Genomic DNA, 25,041 nt, shown 5'->3' with positions numbered 1-25,041 from the left:
AACACAACTGCTGTCACAACTGCTCGTGATATCATGCATTGACAACTGCAACTCCCTGCTGGCAGGCCTCCCTGCATGCACATTCAAACCTCTGCAGATGATCCAGACTGAGCAGCGCGACTGGTCTTCGATCAACCCAAAGCAGCACACGTGACTCCGCTGTTCATGTCCCACACTCACATCCAATTCGAAACCCTCTTGCTCGCTTACAAAACAGCAACAAAAACGTCTCCCGCTGTTGGCACTTACTGACATTGTTCCTTTCGGTCTTGATCGTTGCTTGTGTTGTATTGACTCTCAGATGTACGTCGCTTTGGACAAAAGCATCTGCTTTTGAAATTTGTGTGTGCGTCGCGTTCTTTTTTAAGGACATGCACAGCCGACGCTCCAAACAGATGGACGGAATTCGTGGCAGCCATCATGCACACGCAAACGCGTACTTAAAAGCAAGTTTATCTCTGGCTTTACTCATTTACATTTTTGTGTTGTTTCGGTGGTATTTAAAGTTAAATGAAATGACTTAAAATAGATTTTAAAAAACGCTGTAGCAGCTGAAAATGATTGAAACCTCATAAAAAAGGTTTGGTACTTTCATTTTGAAAGTCAGTGGTTTGGGCTCCAATAATTGTATAATTAATTGGTCTCAACAGCCTCCAGTGTTCTCAGGAAATTAATAAAAGATGAACTGAAGGCATTGAGAGAACAAGCAGAGAACATAGAGAGGTCACACAAGGACACGGAGCTGACAAATAAAAATCAGTGAACCCTGGCTGTGACTCCAGTTGTTTGTGTGTTGTGCAGCTGTCTCTTCTTAAAGACCGAGCCAGACTGAGACGATAAAAACATACAGTAGAGAGGTGGATGATTTATCCATGTGTCATTATGTCTTCTCAATGAACCAGGCCAAACTGTGTCGCACTATGAACCCCCTACTTACACAAGCTGTCAAGCCTATATCATGGCAGAAGACAGAGTGCTTCTCCCACCCAGATGAAGCATGCATAGCAACAGACACATAAAACAGAAACGAGGGAGTGGTTTGACTATTTAATTTAATCTTAACTGCACAGTTTCCAAAGAACTTGGTTGTCATCGTATGTCTTTTGTTGGAGTTGAAACAGAAGCAACACTGGAAAATAAACAAATGGGTGTGTGTGTAGATTCTGCTAAATCACTTCCCAATCTGAGAGGTCCCCCAGCTAGTGGGCGTCCTGTCTGAGGCCAGATTACCATGCAGCAAAATCACCCTTGAATTACCCTCATGCAAGTTTAGCACAGATTACATGTGACAGTGTCACTTTTTAGGGTTCCAAATCCTCATAATCGTGGTAACTACACAGCATTTAACACCGCAGCCTCAGACAAAATGCAATTCAGCAGATGTCTGTCTTCTACACTGTGGACACCCACGACTGGTAGTGTCATGTATCCTATGTCCAAATGATTCACACAGGAAAAGTTATGGATTTTCCTGAAAGAATAGTTTAAGTAAAGCTCAAGATAATGTACTGATCAACTACCGAGCTGATGGATCTGGGCATGGAAATCCATGGAAATATGGATTCAATTAACTTCCCATTTTAACTGTGCTGGAGAAAGGAAATCCCCCACAACTCCGCTCTTCTAATACAGGGATTAGGACTGAATCAACTTTTTCACCTTGAGGAAACACAGAGAGCCATAATAAGGGAAGATGGAGGAAATTCTGAAACTATGAGCGGTAACATGCCGGTATTAAAGCCTACACTCTTCTGAGATAAGCTCGATAAGGCCTGACTCTCTGTCCGAGTTACAGTTCATCCAAAAGTGTAGTAGTAACGTTAACGTTAGTCGTCAGTAGTGTGTTTGCAAAAATTACGATGACAGTTACAGCTGGCTCTTGCATCGCTGAAGTGGTTGCCATAGGTTACACATAATGCTATGCGCAGCATCACCCCATCTATTAACGGGACTGGCTCTTTAGGTTTGTGACGTAACAAACCCTGCCAATCTGAAAACGTGTTGTTCAGCCTGTTCTTGGTACACTGCAGTTTAAAAGCAGACAGGCCCAGCCATGAAGATGACTGCTGATGTTGTCCCTGATATGTCTTGTAGCACATGAAGAACACCACATGGAGATGTTGACAAGGTTAAACACTTGATGTTCACTGGAGGGGGGCTTTAAAGGACTTGTGCTTTGTGCAGGGGATTAATGTAAACGTTAAATGGACTGTACTTATATTATATATTCTAATCTTCCGACCACTCAAAGAGCTTTTACACTACATGTCACATTCACCCTTCCACACTGATGGCAAAGGCTACTATGCCAATCTCCAATCAGTAACTAACTACATTCATACACCAAAGACTATGCCCTCGGGAGCAATTTGGGGTTCAGTGTCTTGCCCCAGAACACTTTGACATGTGGACTTTAGCAGTCAGGGATCAAACCCCAAACCTTCCAATAGAGAGATGACCAACTCTACCACTGAGCCACAACCTTTGAAGCAGAGTAAAACCAGTGGCATTGGTGAACGTGATTAGTGACAATTTAAGGATAATTTGGCAAACTGTGTAACTTCACCTAAGGATGAACTGATTGGAATTTGGTGGCCAAAGGTCAAAGATCAAGGTCACTGTGACCTCACAAAATGAAAAAATGTAACACAAATGTCTACTTGGAGGAAGTCAGTTTGTCCCATTTCCTTGGGGCGGCTGTGGCTCAGTGGTAGAATCAATCATCTCTCAATTGGAAGGTTCTGGGTTTGATCTCTGACTGCTACAGTCTACATGTTCAAATGTCAGTGGGCAAGACACTGAACCCCAAACCCCTCGGGCATGAATGGGCATAGATACTGAATTGAGACTGGCACTTTGACCTTTGCCATCAGTGTGTGAATGAATGAATGTGACATGTAGTGTAAAGGGCTTTGAGTGGTCAGAAGATTAGAAAGCGCTATATAAGTACAGTCCATTTACCATCTTGTACGCTATATATTAGGAACACCTTGAGGGTATATTAGTACACAGGGCAAAAATCCAAAGTCCACTTGGACTCAAACATGAATTGATTAGATAATGGAAGTCACAAGTTAAAGGTCAAGGTCATGGTGTCCTCAAACACAATTTGCCCAATGTCAACTTTACTGTGCCATTATGAGGCCTTGGATAACCACCAAATGGTTGGGAACCAGTGTTTAGGGACATCAAACAACAGACCAATGCCTCTGAAGCTGGTAGGAATTCAGTGAAATTTTTTTGGTAACACCAAATCTAAAACTGTCTCACCACTCAGGTCCATCTGAGGATTACATGTCTTCAGATCTCTTCATCTTTTTAACATATGTTGGTCAGATTTGTGATGCCTAAGGCCGAGTGTTAAAAGATATAAATTCAACCACAGAACAAACAAGTGACCCGTTTAATGGCACAGACTCTATAAACAGAGAAGACGGACCACACACACATGTGTTGGAACAAAGGACGCTCAGACAGACTGATAAAAACACACACACACCAACAAATATACCAACAACTGGTTGGATGTCCAAGAAACACAAACACACGCCTCCACAGACACACACATCTGCTTTGGTTTGGAATAACAGATCAACAAAAACCTCCTCCTGATGGAGCGATAATGTGGTGACAGCCAGTGCACACGTCAGCGTGTTTAGCAAAACTGTGTGCTGTCTAATTATAGCACAAAGACACTTAGCGACAGGAAGTTCATCACATTTAGTTAGATAGCCTTTATGCCAGTGAGGGCACATAGTTTCATTGTATTTCATAACAACACAATTGTGTGTCCTAAATAATAGATAATGTCTAATTAACTTTCACAGGGAATCTCGCATTATTTCTCTCAGATAAACACATTTTAAGTCTTTGAAATGACTTCCCAAGAGAACAAATAAAGAACATATTTAGGCAAGATTGCAGTCAAATTAATTATCGAAAAAACATGCCCATTAATTTTTGTTTTCCAGCAGGGCTTCCATCCAGCCTTCATCTTTGTTCCCTTTTGAACTGCTGAGCATTCAATTAAAAGTGGGCTCTCTTTATTGGACCCTTTAAGGGTATGTTTTGGCATATCCATAGTAGTAGCCGTCTAAGCTAGCTAACAAACTTGATGTGAATTCCCTCTTGAAGCAGCAATAATCAACATTGGATCAAAGTTCTACTTTTATATAAGAAGCTGTCACTTACACTGATAAACCAATAGAGAATTGGGTAAACTCAATTCCCCATCAGCTCTATGGAGCATAGTAGCATCTTTTAACCAAGTTAGCATTCTAGCATTCTTTCTAGTTAGCATTGTTTTCAGACGAAGCTGACTATGCTAGCTGTTGTAGCTCCAAAATGCAGACGGACAAAGTGAATTTAGAAGCTCAAGAACCAAATTCTTCCCTGAGGAGTTGGTGGAGACCAAAAACAGAGCTAAATGGAGAGTGAATTTTGAATGCTATGAATGCTAATCTACGCTGTCTATTGGGTGCCTAGAATAGCCACTGTTTGCTAGCTTGTTGGCCATATCAACTTTTTAAGAAGACGTCATTATTTTCAGTAAATCAGGTGTTGCAAGTACATTAAGACTGCAATACCAAAAAATGCTGACGCCTAAATAACCAGTTGAAATAATGTGTATCAGCAGTACAATTCTTGCCATCCAGAGGTCAGAGGTCAAGCATATCTCCTGAGTAATTAAAACTTGTAAATAACCCTGCCATGGTTTGGGACCAATCCCATGTGCAATAACACATAACACATAATAAATTCATTTTTAATTGGAAAATAATTAGATGAGACATATTTCTTTATCCATAAGCTGCTAGAATCTTTACTCGTTGTCCAAACTTGTTCAAACGCAACTTGAAACTTCTTCAACTCTTTGTTCTCTACGGTCTTCATCCTCCCTGGTTACAGAACATGTTTTGTAAACTGAGATTTACACTGGGAAAGAACTTCACTTGGCCTGCTGAGACGAGAAGAGAGATGGGAAACACAGTGAGCTTAAATCGCTTATAACATTAATGTTCCCCTTTCATTTCAGAGCTGCGTGTGATTTATCTCTCTTTGTAAGATGTTCATGAAGGCATCTATAAGCAGCTGAGGGAGGTTCCTTACTGAGGAACTCCAGCTGAACGTAACTGAACACATCTCAGTCAAAAGAAAACAACAGTTTCTGGAAAGCTTTGTTTTAGTAAACTGATCTGATGTCTGGATTATGTCAAGCTAATGCATTGAACGTGCGTGAAGTTTATGAATTTGGTAGTGGCGTGTTTAGGACTGTCTGTCCTTTTGAGTCTAATTGTGGCCTACAGGAATGTATATTTCGATACATTAACATAAATATGTTTATATAATTGGATACACATGTACGCATTTTAAGTTTTGTATTTTGTAAATGCAAGTATATCAAATCTTGGATATCCTGGCCTGTGTGTCAGAGTTTATGGGAATAGTCTTATGTCATTGTGCATGTGCATCCACTGCATTTACGTGCATTGGCACCTGCACGAGGCCAACCTCTGCAGCACTGATGAGTGCTTTAACACGTATATGCATTTTTTTTACCATGTGAGATATTTTTATTGTTTAAACATCAGTAATTTACCGGTCATGTGACTTAACATCCTGCATATCCTTCAGAGGAAACAAAGAAGTCCTCCATCAAGGCTGCTCAGGAAGCCACCAATCAGAGCACAATTATTGTTATTTAAACAGAGCAAAGATGTACAATTGTGTTGCAAACAGCCAATATGTCGACCTGTTCTAGTATAGCCACTTAATGCTATGGCAGAATTATAGCTTTTAGTGCATGCACTTCAACACCTGGCAGTCTGTTTCTTTGGCACATCACCTGGAATGTTCTGTTTGTAACACACAAATCACTCAAAACATGTTAGCACACAAGGGATTAACCAATCATGTATATACACCCACACATCCAAATCAAGTTATTTTTTGCTGGCTAAGCTTTTCTCCACAATTAAACTCTGAAGGAAAGGAAGTATGTGGATTGTTGCTGATTTAAACCACTATATTTACTTTGATTCATACTGACCCCCTGTTTCAGATCACCCCAAGGCAACGCTATCCACACTGAATGCGCAGATTAAACCGAGCCTGCATATTTTCACAATTGATTGGGAAACCTTCCACTTCGCTGAAATCCAAAAACGAAGAGTTACGGTTAGAGAAAGCAGCAGGGCTCTATTAGAGGACACACACAGAAGGGTGTGGAGAGCCAAGATAAACCAGCTCCTCTTCTCTCCTCACTCGTTTCTCTTTCTGCACCTGGTTTGTCCGTAGATTCTGCCAGCTGGAAGAAAACCTAGAGGAGAGTGGAGAGAGAAAGGACAGGAAAGAAAAACACACTTAACGTCTTTTAATAAAACGTAATAGAAAGAAGGTAGAGTGAAAGAAAGGGCAGGATGGGACAGGATAGATTAGTAATTGAGGGATGAGGAAGCAGTAAATCCGAGATGCGTGAGAGAAGAGGAACGAGCAGGCAGCGATGAGTCATCGTCCATCCCAGGCTAACAACTTTATCTGTTATCCCCAGTCCTCCAAAGACCTGACCCAACTTATTTAAAAATTCTCATAACATTAGAGAATCAGGTTCTTTCCCCTTGCTTGGTTCCCACATCTACAGTTATTTAATTTTCTAGGATAAGAATAGCATTTTTCTAATTTCAAGTTTTCTCAATTTGGATGCTAATTTTAAAACTACAAACTATATTCCAAGACACATAGGTAAGCTTAAACTATTTTTTAGCATTAGCTTATTTAAGACGAAAACATAAAGCTAAACATGAAGCTAATCTGACCAGGGACCGTTAGCTAAATTTAGCATAAACACTGCTAGCTAGGGGAGCAGCTGCCTTAACTCTTCCTCCCCACATCTCTAAACAGATAACTATTTTCATAAGAACTTCAGTGTAAAACAACATGTTACTTGCTACGACTTCTTCCTGGACTCTTATCAAGCTAGCTGTTGTCTTGTTTCTAGTCTTTGCGCTAAGTTAGCACATCGTTGCCTTGCTGTAGCTTAATATAAACCATACACACATGAGATTTTAATCAATTTTCTCATTCAACTCTCAGCAAGAAAGTATTTCCTTAACTGTAGCACTATCTAACATCTGATTTAGAGCAAAAACAGGAATGAGCTTTGCCTCATTGTAAACACTCATGATTAGATTGATTTAGCAGTGAGTTGGAATTGGTCATGTTGCAATCTTCGTGATTTACTTCTTATTATAATTTGCACAAAGCATGGATGTGATTTATAGGCATCATAACTATAATTACACTATGATAAAACAAAAATAATTGCCTTGGTGGTTCTTTTAATTTTGTTTTAATGCTTAAACACACCATACAAGCGTTTCAGCAAGCATGTACACTACACAAAAAAGATTCAGCCTCAGATGTTTCCTTCCTTTGCTTGCCAAGGGTCAAGATACCCCCCCCTGTGATGACCAAAAGTGCGTGTTTCAGATCATGAAAATTGTAAGCGAGCATCTTGGCAGCAGCTCATACTCTGAATTTAGAGGAGAAGTCATCCGTGCATGGGAAAGGGGTGCTTTCTTTGTTGAGAACCAGCCAGAGAAAACCTTGTCTGGGCCCAAAGGAGCAGCTGGGGGAAATACTGAGTCACAACACATAAAGTATATTCTCTCCCGCAGCCGTTCTGACCCTTTAGGACTGTTTTTATTTATTTTTTTTTTTTTACAGTGGTGTCTAGACGGAGTTCAGGACAAAAAATTGATGAGTTGACCCGTGCTGCTGTCCACACAGCCTGAGGAGAGAACATAAATGATGGGGTTTCCTCAGCCTCCGAGGGGTAGATCAGCAGGAGAGAAAAGCCCCAAATCCCAGCCACACACACAGGGGAAGACCCCCTGGACTTCCTGGTTAACCAAACATATCAAAGAGTCAGATCCAGTCCAGCCAGGAAATGAATGAAACGAAAGCACTAGAGGTGAAGGTTGGAGAGAGTGTAAAGAAAAGGAGAACAAAAAGATGCAGTGATGGATGTAACCAACTAAGACGGGACACATCCAAAGAGGAACATCAACAAGGTTTGATGAGAAGTATTCCCACAGTGACTCAGAGAGGCTGTCAAGAACAGTGACTAACATAAATACTGGACTGCTAATATGTATTTGTTTATTTGTGTTCTTGCCTAGCGACGAATAAGAAGATGATCACATCTTAACAAAAAATATGGCGCTGTAGCGACGAGTCCATTAGCTTAGCTTAGCATGAGGACTAAAAACATTGGGAAACAGCTAGCTTGGATCCGTTCAAAGGGTACAAAATCCCCATAGCAGTATTAGTACGCTTTGTTTTTACACACTGAATGTTGTTTGTAAGACTAACTTTCAGATAGAACCAGGCTTGCTACTTTTCCCAGTTTTCAGTCTTTGTGCTAAGCTAAGCTAACGTCTTCTGATTGTAGCTTCATATTTATGTAAAACCATGAGTGGTGTCAGTTTTCTGATCTAGCTCCTAACAAGAAAGCCAAATAATACCACTGCCGGAGTCTGTTAGCTTAACTTAGCATAAGAACTAAAAACAGGGGAAACAGCTAACTTATAGCCTATCCATTCAAATGGAACAAAATCTCCATAGCAGTATCAGTAAGCTTCATGTTTAACACACTGAATGTTGTTTGTAAGACTAACTTTCAGATAGAACCAGGCTTGCTACTTTCCCCTGTTTTTAGTCTTTGTGCTAAGCTAAGCTAATGTCTTGTAGCTTCATATTCATGTAAGACCATTAGGGTGGTGTCAGTTCTCTGATCTAACTCCCAGCAAGAAAGCCAATAAATATCACTGCCAGGAGTCCGTTAGCCTAGCTTAGCATACTAAAAACAGGGGGAAAACAGATAACTGTTCAAAGGGTACAAAATCTCCATTGCAGCATTAGCCAGCTTGATTTTTAAGACACCATTATTTGTACCACTAACTTTCAGATAGAATCAGGCTTGCTACTTAGCCCTGTTTTTAGTGTTTGTGCTAAGCTAAGCTAATGTGTCATGATTATAGCATTATATTTATTTGCCAGCCATGGATGGGGTTTCTGTTTTCTGATGTAACTCACAGCAAGAAAGCCCAGAATACCACTTTTTTTTTTACATAACATTTACAACGCAGAACATTTAGTTTCACTATTTTTACAGTGTTATAATGCCATGACTATGACAGTACAAAGTCCAATTGAATTCTTCTTTATCGTTCTATCATGCTGTTAATACATTTAAATTTGTTTAAAACACATGTACACATCTACTTATATTGGCAGTCCCTCTGTCTTTATCCTTCCTCCTGTCTGTTTGTTGCTAAACAATGAAGACAAATGGTCATTCCTCCGGTTGGGTCGACTCCAACGCAAACATTTATTCAATCTTTTTATTAACTCTTGCTTCCTCTGAGTGGATCACGCCCATGGAAGCTAAGACTCTTAGATCGACAGTGACAGCAGTGAAAGCAATGGCACAAAACACAAAGAATATTGATGGAAATTGTCACAAAATGTGGTCAAAGTTGAACACATTCAACAGAATCTGTTTCTTCCGTGTTGACCTTTCGACCTTTTGCCTGGTTCATTTTCAACACGCATGTCTGGCCGAGGACTGGTTATAATAAGCACACAGTTCATTTGAGCTGTTGCTTAACCTCAAGTTTCATCATTAACCACAAATCATCTAAAGCTCTCCGTGACAAATGAGACTGTGTTTCTTCAGATACACAAAGACAAGATTAATTCTCTAAGTGTTGGCATCATCTAGCTATGCACCCTGCAATGATATCCGGTGAAGATCACACTGTGATGCTAGACTTATTTTAAACTTCCGTCAGGCTGTTGATGTTTCCTGCACACACTGCACATGTTTCTAGAAGCAAACGCATACATGAATGGATCCAGGCAGCTGTTCACAAATGTCAGTGCTCCAACAATGTTAAAGTTGTACATACAAAACTTCATCAGGCTCTCATTTTTGAGTGAAATAGCCACCAAACTGAGCAGGTTAATCGTAAGATATGGCATCCAGAGGACGAAAAAGGTCACAATGATGCTTGTGATCAGCCGCGTTGTCTTCGGGTTGTTGAAGAAAGCGGCCTGGTCTACTTTCCTGTAGAGGCGGATGTATGTAAAGGCCATGACAGAAATTGAAGCAAATTCCAGCAGGGTCTCTGTCAGCACCATGGCCACCTGCTGGGCCCAGGAGGAATAATGAGATTGGCATGTTGTTGAGTTCTTGTCCGTAATCGTTTGTCGAACCACTAAAGTAGGGATGGAGAGGATCATTGCAGCCAGCCAGAGCAGAACCAGCAGTCTCCACTGTCCTTGATGTGAGAACGTCTTCCGGTACACCACCTGTAGGTAGCGCTGAACACTCAGAGCCGTCACAGTCAGGAGGCTACAAAAAATGCTGCAGTAAATGAGATACGCAAGGAGCTTACATGCCAGCAGGCCGAGAGTCCAGCTGTACAGTAAAGGGTAAATCCACAGCGGCAGGGTGATCAGGCAGAGCAGGTCTGAAACTGCCAAATTCAGCATAAAGCTCTGACTCAGAGCGGACAGGTGCTGCCAGTTTGGTTTGAGCACGATCACAGCAATGTTTCCAGGAACTCCCAGCAGGAAGCAGAGGGACAGCATCGCCACAGGGACCACGTTGCCGGAGTCCCAGGAGGCCAGAGGTGGATGTCCAGGAGAGGAGGAGATATTCGACGTGACCACAGTGGAGTTGAATGGATCCATGCTGCCGACGTGCTGGCAGAGATGCTGAGGACTGAGGAGGTGATTACTGTGCAGAAGAGCAATGTGTAAAATAAAACAGGAAGCCTGTGGCCTAATACCATGACAACCTGAGAGAAGCTGAAGTTAAAGTGTGAAAGAGGTGAAATAAAGAGCTATACAAATGTGCAAATGTTCATGATGATGGTAGTGCAATATTTGACAGTATAAAATTAGAAACAGTGCAATGTGATCAAACAGTATAAGTCCAGTGTGCGTTAATGTAACGCATAAATCTGCATTAAGACTTAACATTAATGTAATGTTAAGTGAGGAAGGAGTTTCTGCACTGAATTAAGTCTTGTTGCTCCAAGCTGAGAGACAGTTGACAAAATAAACCAACAGGGGTTAAATACAGGTTCCCAGATCTGAAAGATGTAGCTGTGTGTGTGTGTGTGTGTGTGTGTGTGTGTGTCTTCAGACTTCAAACGCCACCTGACATAAATCTAAACTTACATTTTTGACCGCAAAAGCGCCGGATAAACACGCACTCAAAGGCCACATTTTGTCGCCGGTCCTCGCTGTAAATAGCTTTTCGTTTAATTTCTTACTTACGAAAGCAGCTCTGTTCTCTGCGTACGCGCGACGTAATAAAAATATTTGCCTAATATGGGAAAAACTACCCCAGATTCTCTCCACACGGCTCCCATTTTGACCTAAAATGTAAAGCCATCACATGATCAAACACTTCATTCATGCTTGCACGAGCCCCACTGGTTTGCTTCCCCTCCTCTTGCGTGTTTGCTCGTCACTTTTTTCTGCATCAGAGTGGGATGTAGACCTGTGAGAGGATCTCAGCAGCAGTTTTTTTCAGGGGGAAATGATGGACGTCAGTCTGCTGGAAGCCCTTTGGATGGAGAGGATTTTTTATTGACGAGAAAAGAACGTTTACTGCAAAATTTGAAGGGTTCTTGCAGGTAGGAACATTTTATTTCTGTTCAATATTTTCAAAATAAAGTACCACCGTTAGCTTTTCGTCGTAATATTGTTTGCTAAAGCTATATGCTCTCTCTGTAGCTTTATTTTATCAGTGCTTTTTGTTAACTATCTTGTGTTTCAGACTAGTTAACGTCTTTTATAGGATGTTCAACCTTTTAAATATGTGAATAGAATAATACCAGAGTGTATTATGAACGTAATTTATAACATGTAGTTTTTCCCAATGTTATAAAATAGTTCTTTGTGATATTGAATGACAGTTTAAGCAGGCTATTGCATGTTATCGTGATAGAATTACGTTTAATTCAACTACAGACATCATTTGATATTTAAAGTAAAATATGTAGCTGAACATTGTTTAATTTAATTGAGCTAGTGCGCCCTCTGCTGACCATATATATGTAATACAGACCATATATATGGAAATGTGTATAATTTCCCCTTCACCCCTAAATTTTAGATACTGGTTGCAATTCAGTTTTTATATTTTTATCAACGTTTTCTTTTCTTGTCAGTGGGATGGGACTCCATCACCTCCTGTGTCTGCTGCTCTGTGCAGCCGCCCTGACAGCGTCTGGAGTTTTTGCCAAAGATGAACTCAGCGAGGCGTTCAGGTGGACCCGGCAGAGCCTCCCGGTGCTGCAGGACACTCACACAGAGCTTTTAAACCCTCCTCAGTTCAGAGGGCTGGAGGAGGACGAGGAGAGAGGCGGGGCAAAGACACAAGAGTCTCAAAGCAGCCTACCACCTGTGGACCAGACCGAGCAGGAGAGGATTCTGGGATATGAGACAATGTATGACAATGGCACTCGCACGCACACAGATGTAAGTTTGCAGGGTTTTAACAAGACGTCTGCAGGAAAACCAGCCAACTCACAAGTTCGAACCCGCAGGAGACGTCAGGTCTACGGAGCAGACGGACGCTTTGTCATCTCCGACTCGCATTACATCACCAACTACCCTTTCTCGACCGCTGTCCGTCTCTCCACAGGCTGCTCCGGAGTCCTCATATCCCCGAAACATGTGCTCACAGCGGCACACTGCATCCACGATGGAAGAGACTATTTAGAGGGTGCTAGAAATCTTAGAGTTGGGGTGCTGCAGTTAAAAACCAAGAGAAGAAGAGGAGGTAGGAGGAGAGGAGGGCGGGGGAGGAAGGGGGAAGATGAGGAGCAGATAATGGAGGAAGGTGAGGAGCAGAATAGTTTAGATGGAGATGTAGGGAGAGGAAGAAAGGGGGGTAAGGGCAGGAGGCGAGGGGAAAGAAAAGAGGGGGAGGAGGGTGGAAATGTAGATGAGTTAGAGAAAAGAAGAGGAGGGAAACAAAGACGTGTGAACCGTGTACGACGTAACACTGAGAACAGGAAGCAGCCTGTCTTCCGTTGGGCACGAGTTAAACAAACAAAAATCCCCCAAGGATGGATCCAAACGAAGAGCTCCTCTAACTCTGTGTCCTCTGATTACGACTACGCCCTCCTGGAGCTGAAACGACCCCTCAAACAAAAGCACATGGAGCTCGGGGTGGCGCCCTCTGTTGCCCCGCTGACCCGCATCCACTTCTCCGGTTACGATGCAGACAAGAGCCTGCTGGACGGGGGAAACGAGAGGGTGGTGTACAGATTTTGTTCTGTGTCAGACGAGTCCAACGATTTGATTTACCAGCACTGTGACGCTCAGGTGGGCGCTACAGGGGCGGGTGTTTACATTCGGCTGAGACAGGAAGTGGGAGACGCAAGGGGGAAAAGGAAGTGGCAGCGGAGGGTGATCGGGGTGTTTTCAGGCCATCAGTGGGTGGACGTGGAGGGAGGCGGGCAGAGGGACTTTAACGTGGCAGTGAGGATTACTCCACCCAAATATGCTCAGATCTGCCACTGGATCCATGGAGACCCAAGGCTCTGTAAAGAGGTGTGACTGTAAAGTGATGGATCTACAAGACGAAGACACGTGTCAAAGCTTTGTGTCCATATGTATAAAAGTTGTAAGAAAAGTAGTCTGAATAATGTTCCTTAACTTTGACTGAGGACTTTAGATGCCTTGTACAAAGAAGTATAAAGCAACTTTTAGCAATGAATTAGCTCAAAACCAAAGTGCAGACAGCACTGTCATGTCTCCCCAAAATTCCCTCCCTGAAGCACCTTAAAGAAGTAATCTCAAAGATCTCAGTTTCATATCTTTGGCAGTGCTAATTGTGATAAACGGTAATTCACACTTCCCAGATATCCAGACAGTGTTGCATGTGTGACGTCCACGGTTGGCTCCCTTTCTTGTAACTCTTGATTTTCCTCGCTGACGGTCGCTTTCCTGTTTAGACTGTTTGCCTTCATCTGAGCGTCGAATTTGTTTCGTTTTCTTTGGATTTTCACTTATTTTTGAAGTTGTATCTGTAGTCATCGATCTTTTCTTTGTTTGTTCAGCCATAGTAGATTACTGTTTACTCGCAACACTCGCAGAGACCGGAAATGCAGCCGCTTAGCTCCGCCTACCCTCTCTGGCAGACCAACCACCGCTGGGTGATGGGAAATGCATCACTAACTGGGCGCCGCTTGTGATTTTTTCCGCAGAAGTCGCCACCAGTCCATAATTCTGCAAACGCAAAGGCTTTCATCAGTGGGCCACAGGCTCAATCACCATGGTGTTACCTCATTCGGCGATAGATAGTGACTTAACAGACATTTATTTAACTGAAAATCTTCGAGATTATTACTTCACCATCCAATGACATGCCTCAAACAGTGTGTCATTGCTGCGTCACAGCTTCATGCACATCTTTTCATTGTGTCTGACCTTTACAGATAAGCAGGGGCGGATACAGACCCCAAGTGCCACCTTAAAGAATTAAGCTTGTAAGATTTATATGTTGCCACTTTGATACGGTACTTTTTAAGGTTAAAAAATATACACAGGAATATAACATCTTTTAGATAATATATGTTTAGTAAGATATGTTTAGTGGAGATAGGTAAATAATAGGTAAATAAATGCTATTAATGCGTGTGTATGTTTGTGTGGACACCTACTTCGTGCATAAAGCCGCTTTCCCACTGGTCAAAAAACCTGTTAACACCCGCTAACACCTGGCTTTTTTGCTTAGTGGGAAAGGTTACAATCGGCATTCAGACCCGGGTCAAATGACTCTGCAGCAGACCCGGGTGATTATCACCTCGGGTTCCGATCAGCAATGATGGGAACACAAAACCCGGGTCGACGCGCTAATCTCCTACCCCGCTCCGGTGCAATGCTATGCTCCGTCTGTAACTTCTGCCACTCCTCGTCATCTCAGCTACAAATTCCTCCCGTCTCCGTCCAAGCAGCGCTCTAACATCGCTCCAAATTTGTTGCCGCCGAGCTTGATAGACAGACTGAATGAGTAATGGATACAATAAAGACCTAACCACTGTAACATCTTCACGTTTACTAACCCTGTTTCGGGCGCGTTTGTGACGTCAGACGGGGACACAGCAGAAAAGAGACCGACAGGAGTATACTTCACTGGCAGTGGTAAAAGAGACAATCGACATTTATAAGCGGGTCTTCCTGGGTCTGAAAAAAACACGTCAACACGCTAAATTTAGGTGGGAAAGCGGTATAAGTAGGTGCCCGAGTTGGACCCCTGCAGATAAGTAATGCTTCTGCAAGGCACTTAATCTGAATTGTAAGAAAAGGAGACACGTTAGACCAAAATTTAATTCATAGCAGCCGGGAGAGCCGGTCTGAGACCAGCTGTCCATTTCTGTAAACATACATCCAATAATGTTGCCAAGTCTCTGGTTCAGCCATTAATCAGTTCCTTTAGAGATTGTAGGAAATCACATGCAGGAAACCAAGACTCAAAATGTACTCAACACATAGCAAAGAATTTGAATATGACATTAGTTTGATTAGGGAGTAAACTGTATCGTCACCCTTTCTTAAAGCCACAGCTGTCGGTCTCTGAAACTGCAATTATGTAAAGGATTTTCTCCTGTGTTTCACAATGTCTCCTCCTATGTTGTTTACTGTTGTATATAAGTATAGATGAGTAAAACTGGTCCTCCTTTCACTTCATGTGAATAATGGGTCAAGAAACATATATATGTATTTTCTGCTCCTAACAGTATCTTATTGCTATTTTGTCTGTTATTGCAATTTTCATGCCACAAACACATGTTCTTGTTCATGCTGACAACAAATAAAAAGCTGACAGATAACAGAGATAAGTGATGAGCCGTGAGGGACGTTTGGATCAGTGTATTTCTCTTTTATTGCATCTCATTTGGACTCACATGCAGTTGGGGGGGGGGGGGGGGGGGGGGGACGATGCCATCCATAGTAACCCAAAGAAAGAACAACACAGCCTTCATATGAATACTTAGCAAACAATATTTATCCACATTCTTTTAGTTTTTATGTGTCATAGTCGTCTTTATTTTTCTTTCAACACTTTGTTAATGCCACAATGGATTAAGATACAGTCACTTTTGGAAATAAACAACACACAGAACATCCAGCGTATACTTGAGTGCTTTACAGTGAGAGTCCTCAAGACCTCCAATGACCGTACATGAACAACCGACCGCTTAAATGACCCAAAGAGGACTGAGGCCGCGTTCCAACCACAAACACTTCGTCGTCTCTTTGATTTCCACGCTGACATTGAGTCATGTTGCGTGGACACAGAGACGAGGAAAGGAGCTCTCTGAGAGTATTAGAATGCGTCCCAGATCGACCTGTGTTGCACGCTACGATGCAGTACCACTCCACACCAGCAGATGGCGCAATAGTAAACACTCGGGGCAAAGTTTCCATTCAACACTGCCTCTGATTACAGATTGAGAGGTATGTACAAAGAAGGCGGGAACATTTTTAAGTCTACTTGCCTTTTTTTCCAACAATTTGACGTAACTAAAAATATATGATACATTTGTTTCTTTCAAAATAAAGATTAAAGAAAATATGTGTAATCTATCATTGAAAATAGTCTAAAATGCATATGTCAATTTGAACACAGTTCACAAATTTTTGCATGTTCCACACAATCCCTAAAAAAACATAAAGAAAAAAAGAAACTGAACACAGTTTGATGATAAGTCCAGATTTGCAGTGCAAGTTGTTCTCAGGTACGTTTGATTCAGAGTCGTTAAAAGGAAACAGGTGGGAGGATGGACGGCCAAGCAGATATAGGTACAACCAAGTTTTAATGACATTAACGTAGCTCAGTATTAGTTCGGACGACAGGGGCAGAGGAGTGGGGGTTGGCCAGTGAAGTTACACACACCGAACACAGTCCACATTTAACAACACAGTCCTCGTCTGGGAGATGCGCAAAGAAACCAACATATATCCACCATTCCAAGTCAGCTGATACGCGGAAATCCAGAATGAATCTAAATACACATTTACTTATTTTTTTGTTCGTTTTTCCATAGTATATTAAGTAAAGGTTAACACTGATATACACGCACACCCACACACACATAAACGGAATTATGTTTTCTGTTTCTAGGGTTCACATTCACAGTTGTGCTACAACATTAGATAAGGAGGGCAGGTTTTCTCAGGGCCAAGGAGGGCAGAGATGGAAGATGTAATGGCTGGTTGGCTGAAGGGGCTGAAGGGGCATGACTGAGGGGAAGGCAGTGGGAAAGTGCAGACATCCACATCCACAGAGCTCCACACACAATGACGAACCTACGGAGGAAGGAGATCATATAAAAGTTGATTAAAACAAGTGAATTCAGCAGTGAAAGGTAAAGTCCAATTATATACAGTATATAAGTCCATATAGTGAGACAGAGGTGATCATCCCTTAAAGGGGCACTTGGCTATTTATTGTTAGTTAGGGACTGGCCAGAGATAGAAGGAATAGCAGCAGAGGCCATGATATCCTGCCTTTTAGTCAATACTGAGGGTCCAGGCCATCGACTGTATAAAAAGATGGACGACATGACAGCCCCCTAAAAGTGAAGCCATAGCATCTCTATCACCCCCTGCTGACTGGCTGCAGTATAGGCCATAAAGCCCGCCTCCTCCATGTTAACAGATGGGACATGAGTCAAACTATAAAATCAAAATACACGCCAAATACATTTTTCTCAAACATGGTTTCTGTCATTATAGTTAGTTCTTATCATGCTGATTTACATCCAAGTGTTTTCTGACAAGTTTGTTTTTAATTAGTTATTTGATGCTGTAAAAAGGATGATTGACAGCTCTGTTGACCAATATGGCTCCTGCAGCCGATCTGTTCCTGATTAGCAGAGTAGAGGAGGAGCGGCGAGAGGAGACTAAACTAAAACAATCACTACAGTCACTGAAGTTTACATATCTGTGAACGTCTGCTTCAGACCAACACAAGAAGCTGTTCTGATGTTAAACACGCCGGTGTGCGCTATCTTTGCTGTTTTTTTCGGTAACTTAAGTGTGTGTGTTTTGGTTAGCGGAAGTGGCTACGACGACTCCACCCACCAATCTCTACTGCGCAGTCTCTGGCTCCAGTGACATCACCATCGCAAGATGGCAGCGCCCATCACCAGGATATTTTGGCTTCAATTTTGTACAATGAGAGTAGATGGAGACGCGTTGTCCATCTTCATATACAGTCATTGTTTGCAATGCAGGCCTTCTATAATACATTCTAAGTCTAACTGACTCAAGACTGTGTGGGCATGACAGATCACATTTGAGTGACATGTCCCTCATTTTGATTGACATCTTTGCACACAGCAATCATGAAATAGAAAACCAGCCCGAAACACATTGAGACTTCTGAGTCCGAATCAGAGGAGAAAGCAGAAGCCCTGCTGTGTGAAAATCATTAACAATTGGTCAGTGACTGTCGTGTAACAAAATGCTTTGCTATCCAAATTATAGTTAACGTTAGCTGAGAAGCCCTTATCTGTTCTCAAAGCTATGAATGCAACGCTCGGTGATGGCTCTGTAGCGTTAGCTAGTACTGTCACGCAGAGCTAAACTACCTCAGCCGACACTCACTATCCAAAACCTTTAATGATAGTATTTCATATTTAGATTGAACCTAAGTTATAGAACGTTTTACGTGTTTGATATTGTGTACATAAGACACAAACTTATATAGTTAGAAGGCTATTTTGTATTTGGGTTTTCAGTGGCTTTTATGTTAGCTAGCAGCTTTCCATTTTCTGTTTCTCTGTACCTTGGGGGGTTTACAGGTCAGTCTGTCAGTCTACATGAAGTCCTTAATGTTGAGGTCATCCAAAGCGTTCCTTGGTGGTGGAGGCTTCCTGGGGCTCTGGGCTGCTCCAGGAGACATCTGCAGACACATCTTACTTTTAACACTTCTGTTGTAACCTCTGTGTGTGTCAAATCGTCATATTGAGAGAGTGTCTTACCGGTGCCCCAGGGGTCGCCCCCGTCGCAGGGAAGCCTGGCCTCACCATGGGCATCATGGGAGCTCCTGGTGCCCCAGCCTTACACAAAGCCAGGGGGAAGGAAAAAGAGACAGTGAGACATGATGTCGGATACGTGATGAGTGTGAGGGACACCTGAGGGGCTGATTGTCCATCGATGTCTAGTAATGTCCAGATTGGTGAAGGGACATTACTAGACCATACTGGACTGGTGGTCTTACCATGCTGAAGCCGGGGTAAGTCCCCATAAAAGGAGGGACACCCATGGGTACGGTCTAAAGGTGTGGAGGGGAGGGAGAGGAGGAGGGGGATGTTACTGCACTACATAAAAGACAGACGGACACACACTGTAAAACAATGCACACACACAAATCTTTAAAAAGGATAACGATGACAAAAAGACGCTTATTCGGGAAAATAAAAGCAGACACACAAATGAAGAAACAAAAACACGACAAAACGAAAGTCCTAACTCGACTAACTACACATGCACAAGGATTTGGAGAGCAGAGGAGAAGCTTTTTGCAGGAAGCCTTTAGATGAGAGTTTCATTTGTGTTGCTGCAAGAAGGAAAACTGAAATATCCTTAAGAAGCAAATGTGTCAGTGAAGGGTGCGTTCAGATATGAGGGGGTGAACCAGGGGGCTTTCCTGGACTCTAATAGGCTTTAAAATAAGAACTTAAGAGAAGAAGAAGCTTCTTAATTTGGCACTTTCATTTGCCACTTCATAACTCTCCAGTAAATGTTCCAGATGTATAAAAACTGCATGTTGAAATCTGACTAAATTTCTGCCCGTATTTTGCTACAGGTCTTGTTCCCGCTCTCCACTCCCCACGAGGTCTATGATTGGACCTGGAACCTGGAGAGCTAGATGAAGGCAATGCGTGTGATTGCTGCTATGCCCTCTCTGTCGCTGCCATGCGTCTCCACTCCATGCTATAAGACACAGACAACATTTACCATGGGAGCACCCCAACAGGGGGGAGCTACCTGAGGGGCCGCTGGGGTTCCCATTGTGAGATCTGGGACAAAGAGAGAAAGAAAGAGAAGTGCTGCAACATCACTGTTTTAACTTATTAACATTATAGTGATCACATAACATAAATTCAATTGTAAACAAACTGAATACATCAATGGTTAAAAATACCCTTAGTAGCTTTTTAATGAGAAGATTGATACCGCAAATATCTGTTGGAGTTTGAGCTGGAGGGTGATTAGCCTAACCTAGCATAAAGAACGGAAACAAGGGTAAACAGCTTGGTAGGCCAAACTAAGTAATCTCTTTTACCGAAGTTTAAAGATATAATCTCGAAGGTTTCAGTTTCGTCGTCTTTGGCCGCACCTTATGGCGATAAACAGTAATTGTGGGAGCACACTTGCCACATATCTGGACGTCCGCGCTTGTAACTTTCCTCCCTGGCAGTCGCTTTCCTTTTCAGACTGTTTGCCTTCATCTAAGTGTCGAATTAGTTTCTTCTTCTTTGTATTTTCACTTATTTTTGAAGTTGTATCTGTAGTCATGGATCTTTTCTTTGTTTGTTCAGCCATAGTAGATTACTGTTTACACACACACACACTTGCAGAGACCGGAAAAGCAGCCGCTTAGCTCCGCCTACTCTCTCTGGCAGACCAACCACTGCTGGCTGATGGAAAACGGGTCACTAACTGGGCGCCGCTTGTGATTTTGACACCCAGTCCATAATAATACTATATAGTATATACTGCAAATACAATTGTATTGTGTTACCTCATTCGGTGATAGATAGTGACTAAACCAACATTTATTTACATGAAAATCTTTGAGATTAAATCTTTAACTCTCTTTTTAAAGCTGTGAAAAAACATGCCAATTTGAAGTTGATAGAATTTCGAGCTGCAACTATTTATTGACAATCTATCAAGGGAGCTAGACTAGCCATTTTCCTGCGTCTAGCTAAGATATGCTACCCGCCTCCTGTGTTAGCGCCACACTTAGTTGGGTTAGTTTTTAGTAAATAAGCTTATTTTAACTAAAATTATACCACAGTTATATAGCTCTGTTAAACATAAGGCAACAGACTGTGATTTTTTTTCCCTAGCTTAGCAACAAGACGGGAGATTAGGTCCAACAAAAACAAATCTGCCAATGAGCATTGCTAGCTTGTTTTTTAGTAGCCTACTAAAGCTTAATGCGTCAAAATGACATCAGCCGTTTACCGGCAAATATTATGACAGCCTTTAGCGACACATTGAACAACATGTTTTGGTTTTGTAAAGATTAAATGAACAAGATAAAACGCGTTAATAAGAGAGCTTTAGAGGTGCTGGTGGATACTGATCAGGCTAGCTCTTCTCCTTGTTTCAAGTCATTACGCTAAGCTAGGCTAACTTTCTTTTGTTTGAAGCTTTGTATCAATGTTAATCATTCATTTAATTATTAACTACTCAACATGTCTATGTCTACTATTCCTTTAATTTACAGATATGACTGTGATATCAATCTTCTCATCGATCTCTAAGAAAGCAAACAAGCGTAACATTTAACTACTCAACATCTATAACATTGCTAGTTAATCTAAATGACTACTTACTACTCGCCATGTTAGCCATGGAGGTGTCAACGTCACCCCCCTGAGGGGTCAAAGTGGGCTTCATTACATCTCCTAATCCATCAAACACTACAGAGGAGGAGGGGGAGACAAGTGGGGAGAGGAGGGGAGAGGGAGGTTCGGGTTAGCATCCTTCAGTGTTAGCAGTCCTCCTTACTACTGGGGATTGCCATGACAACCAGCAGATGTCTCCATGACAACAGAGAGATGAGAGTAGCATTGGGATGTGAGCAGATTACTATCAAAACACAGGAGATTAAATTATATATACAGCATAGATAGAAATAGCCAAACAGAGAGTGTAAAGATCAGGATAAACAATATGTGTTAAATAACAATATTATATATCTGCTACAGGAGACATCTGTCAGGTCAGCTGCTTAATAATAAGGTCATTTGCAATATGGACATAGTAAAGTGTCTTTAAAACTTAAAGAAACATCTACATTTGATCATTTAAAACCCAAATTTTGACCATAAATGTGACAAATAGTGCTGCATCTTACAATCATAACATATCGGCTTATACAATTCTGAAGGATAATGTGTTTGATTGCTGCAGAAAATATGATCATGGCAAAGAAACCACAGCTAAAATGAAGCTAAGCTAATTGCTAAAGAAGCACCGCATACTACAGCTACTTCACACACACACACACACTGTAACCGTACAGCATCAGTAATGGAAGGGACAGTGCAGCAGAGCGTGCCTTTCACCACTGCAATGCAGCAATGCACTGTGGGAAATTAGCGTGTTAAAGAGCAAGGAAACTCACCCAATCAAATGGCGGGAAGCAAGCAATGAGCCAGCCCAAGAGCCAGATGGAGAGAGAGAGAGAGAGAGAGAGAGAAAGAGAGAGGAGAAGAGAGAGAAAGTAAAAAAGCAGATGCCAGAGAGAGGGGGAAAAAATGCAGTGAGGTTTTAAAGGAGCGGGCGACAATGAAACCATTAATTTATTGCAGGAATGGTTGAAAGAGAGGGGGGAAGAAAGAGTTAAGCCTTTAAGCAGTAGTATTGCAGACCGTCAGTTATATAATATGAAGACCAATGGCACAGGACAGGGGAGGACTAGGAAACAGGTGAGCATGGTACCACCATGGTAAGTAAATCAGGTGGGAGAGATGGAGGAAGTCCCCAAAGGCTTAAAAAACCACAGTAGTGCTATGCAAATGAAATGATGCAACAATGACATTATAGTTTGAATCCACAGGACTAAACAGTGACTTAAATTAAAGACTGAACCAATGAAAAGGAGTACAAAAATATAAAAGTTTGTCGTTCCAACACGTCAAATACGGCAGCTCGGTCAGAGGCCCTACACTTCAAAATATGAAGATCTAGGTCCCGTTTTTAGCATCAGTTTGGCACACGCAGGGCTCCACAGTCAAGTTAGCAAAATCACTCAATCAATCACTCATCAATTTCACATGAAATCTAACCCTATGCTCCGATGTTTGTTTAACACATCCTTCACCCCGGACTGCCACCCCAAGAGGACTTTCCCATACTGGGTCACCTCACTACAACACCACATCAAAACCGTATGCTAGAGGACACTGTCCATTCATAAGTAGGGGTGGGAATCGCAGGGTAACTCGTGATACGAGACAAGATTTTGACTCAAATTGAGATAAACAATGATGCAGTGATTCAAACTGGCAGGAAGATCTCTTTAGAGCGCTGAATCTTTTTTAAATTAAAATATCGATAGTTGGCGCCAGCGATACGATAATTGCATCCACACCAGTCAGGACGACGATATACTGCGATATCGATATTTTGTCCCACCCCTATTTATAACTAGGGATGCACGATATTAGATTTTTTGCCGATATCCGATATTTTACAGCTCATTTCGCCGATTACTGATACCGATATTTTTTCCCGCACACCTAATTGCAGAGATCATCAACTCTCTTCTGTATTGGAATTAGCGTACAGTATAATGGTGATACTCTTATCACATTTGTTACAACGGTCGGGGTGACGGGTCTTGAGATGGTTAATCAAGTTTGTAGTGTTGAAAGACTTTGCCTTGGCTCCTCCTCGCATCACCGAAGCTGAGCAGTCATTGCAAATAGCAGTTTTGCTCTCTATTTCGGACACTTTGAAAAACTTCCACACCACGGACATGTTGGCTTCTAACTCTCATGCTGCAGGTAGACACACGTGACATCATCACCCTGCGCCGCGCAGGTCTTCTTCGCGCCGGGGACATTGCGCCGAGGTCGGGCATTTAATCAAGTATGCAGCAGCCCATTATTTTATCGGTTAATTATATAGGCAGATATCGCCGATATTTTTAAGCAGATATCGGCCAATACCGATAACGTGCCGATAATATCGTGCATCCCTATTTATAACGCTAGAGGAGTATTTATAACAACAAATTTTGACATGTTGGGCTATCGCCATGCTGCCGTTTTTGAGGACTGACTGCAAGTTTAGAACTGTATCACGGTTCTGAATCAGTTTGACGATGAAACATGTAGATAGAAAATAGTGATCTATTTCTTTAACTGTTACCAGAGTTAATAGAAACAATTTTGCCAGACAAACACTGTTGTAAAAGAAGTTATTAATGAAGTGACTCTGAAGAAGAAGCTATTTTACTGACAAAAAGAAGTCATCATGCAATTAATGATGAATTTACAACAGCTGAAGTCATGGAGAGACTATGATCAATGAACGGGCCCTTGAACACTGGCATGTAAAAGGCCCCCAGCACCCCTCAAAACCAAACAACCTCTGATTAGGAGCCAAAAGCACAAACAAGACATCTCTACTTTTAGCAGTTTTTTTAATTAGTACCAACAGTGTTTCTCCATGGCTGGTTAACCCAATGATCAATCCATCCATGTCTATAGTGCGTCACAGAAATGGACAAACTTATTCAGGATGTCTGCAACGTGTCAATATTCTCTGTAATATAAATACTCGGCATGCAGAAGAGGGACATCTCCATGTATGAGGTTTTACCTGACATGAGCTCAGCACCGGGGGCAGCAGCAGGAGCAGCAGCAGCAGCTGTGGCGTCTCCTCCTGTGGACTCTGGCAGGTGAACCACAAAGCAAACCGTGCCAGGTCAAAGCAGGTGGATTTCAATTCCCATCGCAGCATGAGGGCAAAGAAGTGGTAATAGTCAGCCTGCGCCTTCACACTGCTAATGCCAAACAGAGTGCTGAGAGTTAGACGGGAAGTAACCAAAAGTATGCAGACACACGTGTGTTCATATACAACTTAAGGCATGATTTAAAACACACACTCACATGCACCCAAACACGCCACATTAAAATCTGTCATTGTTAACTCTCCACATGTATTTTCAATGTTAAAGACACACAAACTTCCAGG

At 42.1% G+C, this 25,041-nt stretch overlaps 3 protein-coding genes across 3 annotated transcripts in view; 1 reads left to right on the top strand and 2 right to left on the bottom strand.

Moving 5' to 3' along the window:
• Positions 1-9,834: 9,834 nt before the first annotated feature.
• On the bottom strand, positions 9,835-10,758 carry LOC138585221 (C3a anaphylatoxin chemotactic receptor-like). Its single transcript, XM_069657510.1, has one exon. The coding sequence runs from the start codon at positions 10,756-10,758 to the stop codon at positions 9,835-9,837; it is 924 nt and encodes a 307-aa protein (XP_069513611.1).
• Positions 10,759-11,579: 821 nt separating this feature from the next.
• On the top strand, positions 11,580-15,936 carry LOC138611607 (inactive serine protease 35-like). The gene is made up of 2 exons (XM_069684788.1): positions 11,580-11,711; positions 12,249-15,936. Exon 2 carries the CDS (start codon positions 12,253-12,255, stop codon positions 13,642-13,644), a length of 1,392 nt encoding a protein of 463 aa, XP_069540889.1. The 5' UTR covers positions 11,580-11,711; positions 12,249-12,252; the 3' UTR covers positions 13,645-15,936.
• Positions 15,937-15,991: 55 nt separating this feature from the next.
• LOC138611596 (clathrin coat assembly protein AP180-like) overlaps positions 15,992-25,041 on the bottom strand; it is a 28,690-nt gene continuing 19,640 nt past the window's right edge. Inside the window, exons 19-24 of the mRNA XM_069684779.1 lie at positions 24,667-24,738; positions 21,669-21,755; positions 20,059-20,120; positions 19,080-19,157; positions 18,884-19,000; positions 15,992-17,400 (exon numbers count right to left, since the gene is read on the bottom strand). Of these exons, the coding sequence (XP_069540880.1) occupies positions 18,914-19,000; positions 19,080-19,157; positions 20,059-20,120; positions 21,669-21,755; positions 24,667-24,738 (386 nt within the window). The 3' untranslated portion in view covers positions 15,992-17,400; positions 18,884-18,913. The remainder of the gene's footprint in view (positions 17,401-18,883; positions 19,001-19,079; positions 19,158-20,058; positions 20,121-21,668; positions 21,756-24,666; positions 24,739-25,041) is intronic.

This window comes from Semicossyphus pulcher, unplaced genomic scaffold, assembly GCF_022749685.1.
Source record: "Semicossyphus pulcher isolate SPU_LCO1_2020_fin unplaced genomic scaffold, fSemPul1.0.p SCAF_11, whole genome shotgun sequence".
NCBI lineage: Eukaryota > Metazoa > Chordata > Actinopteri > Labriformes > Labridae > Semicossyphus > Semicossyphus pulcher.
This window is presented reverse-complemented; position numbering and strand designations above follow the sequence as displayed.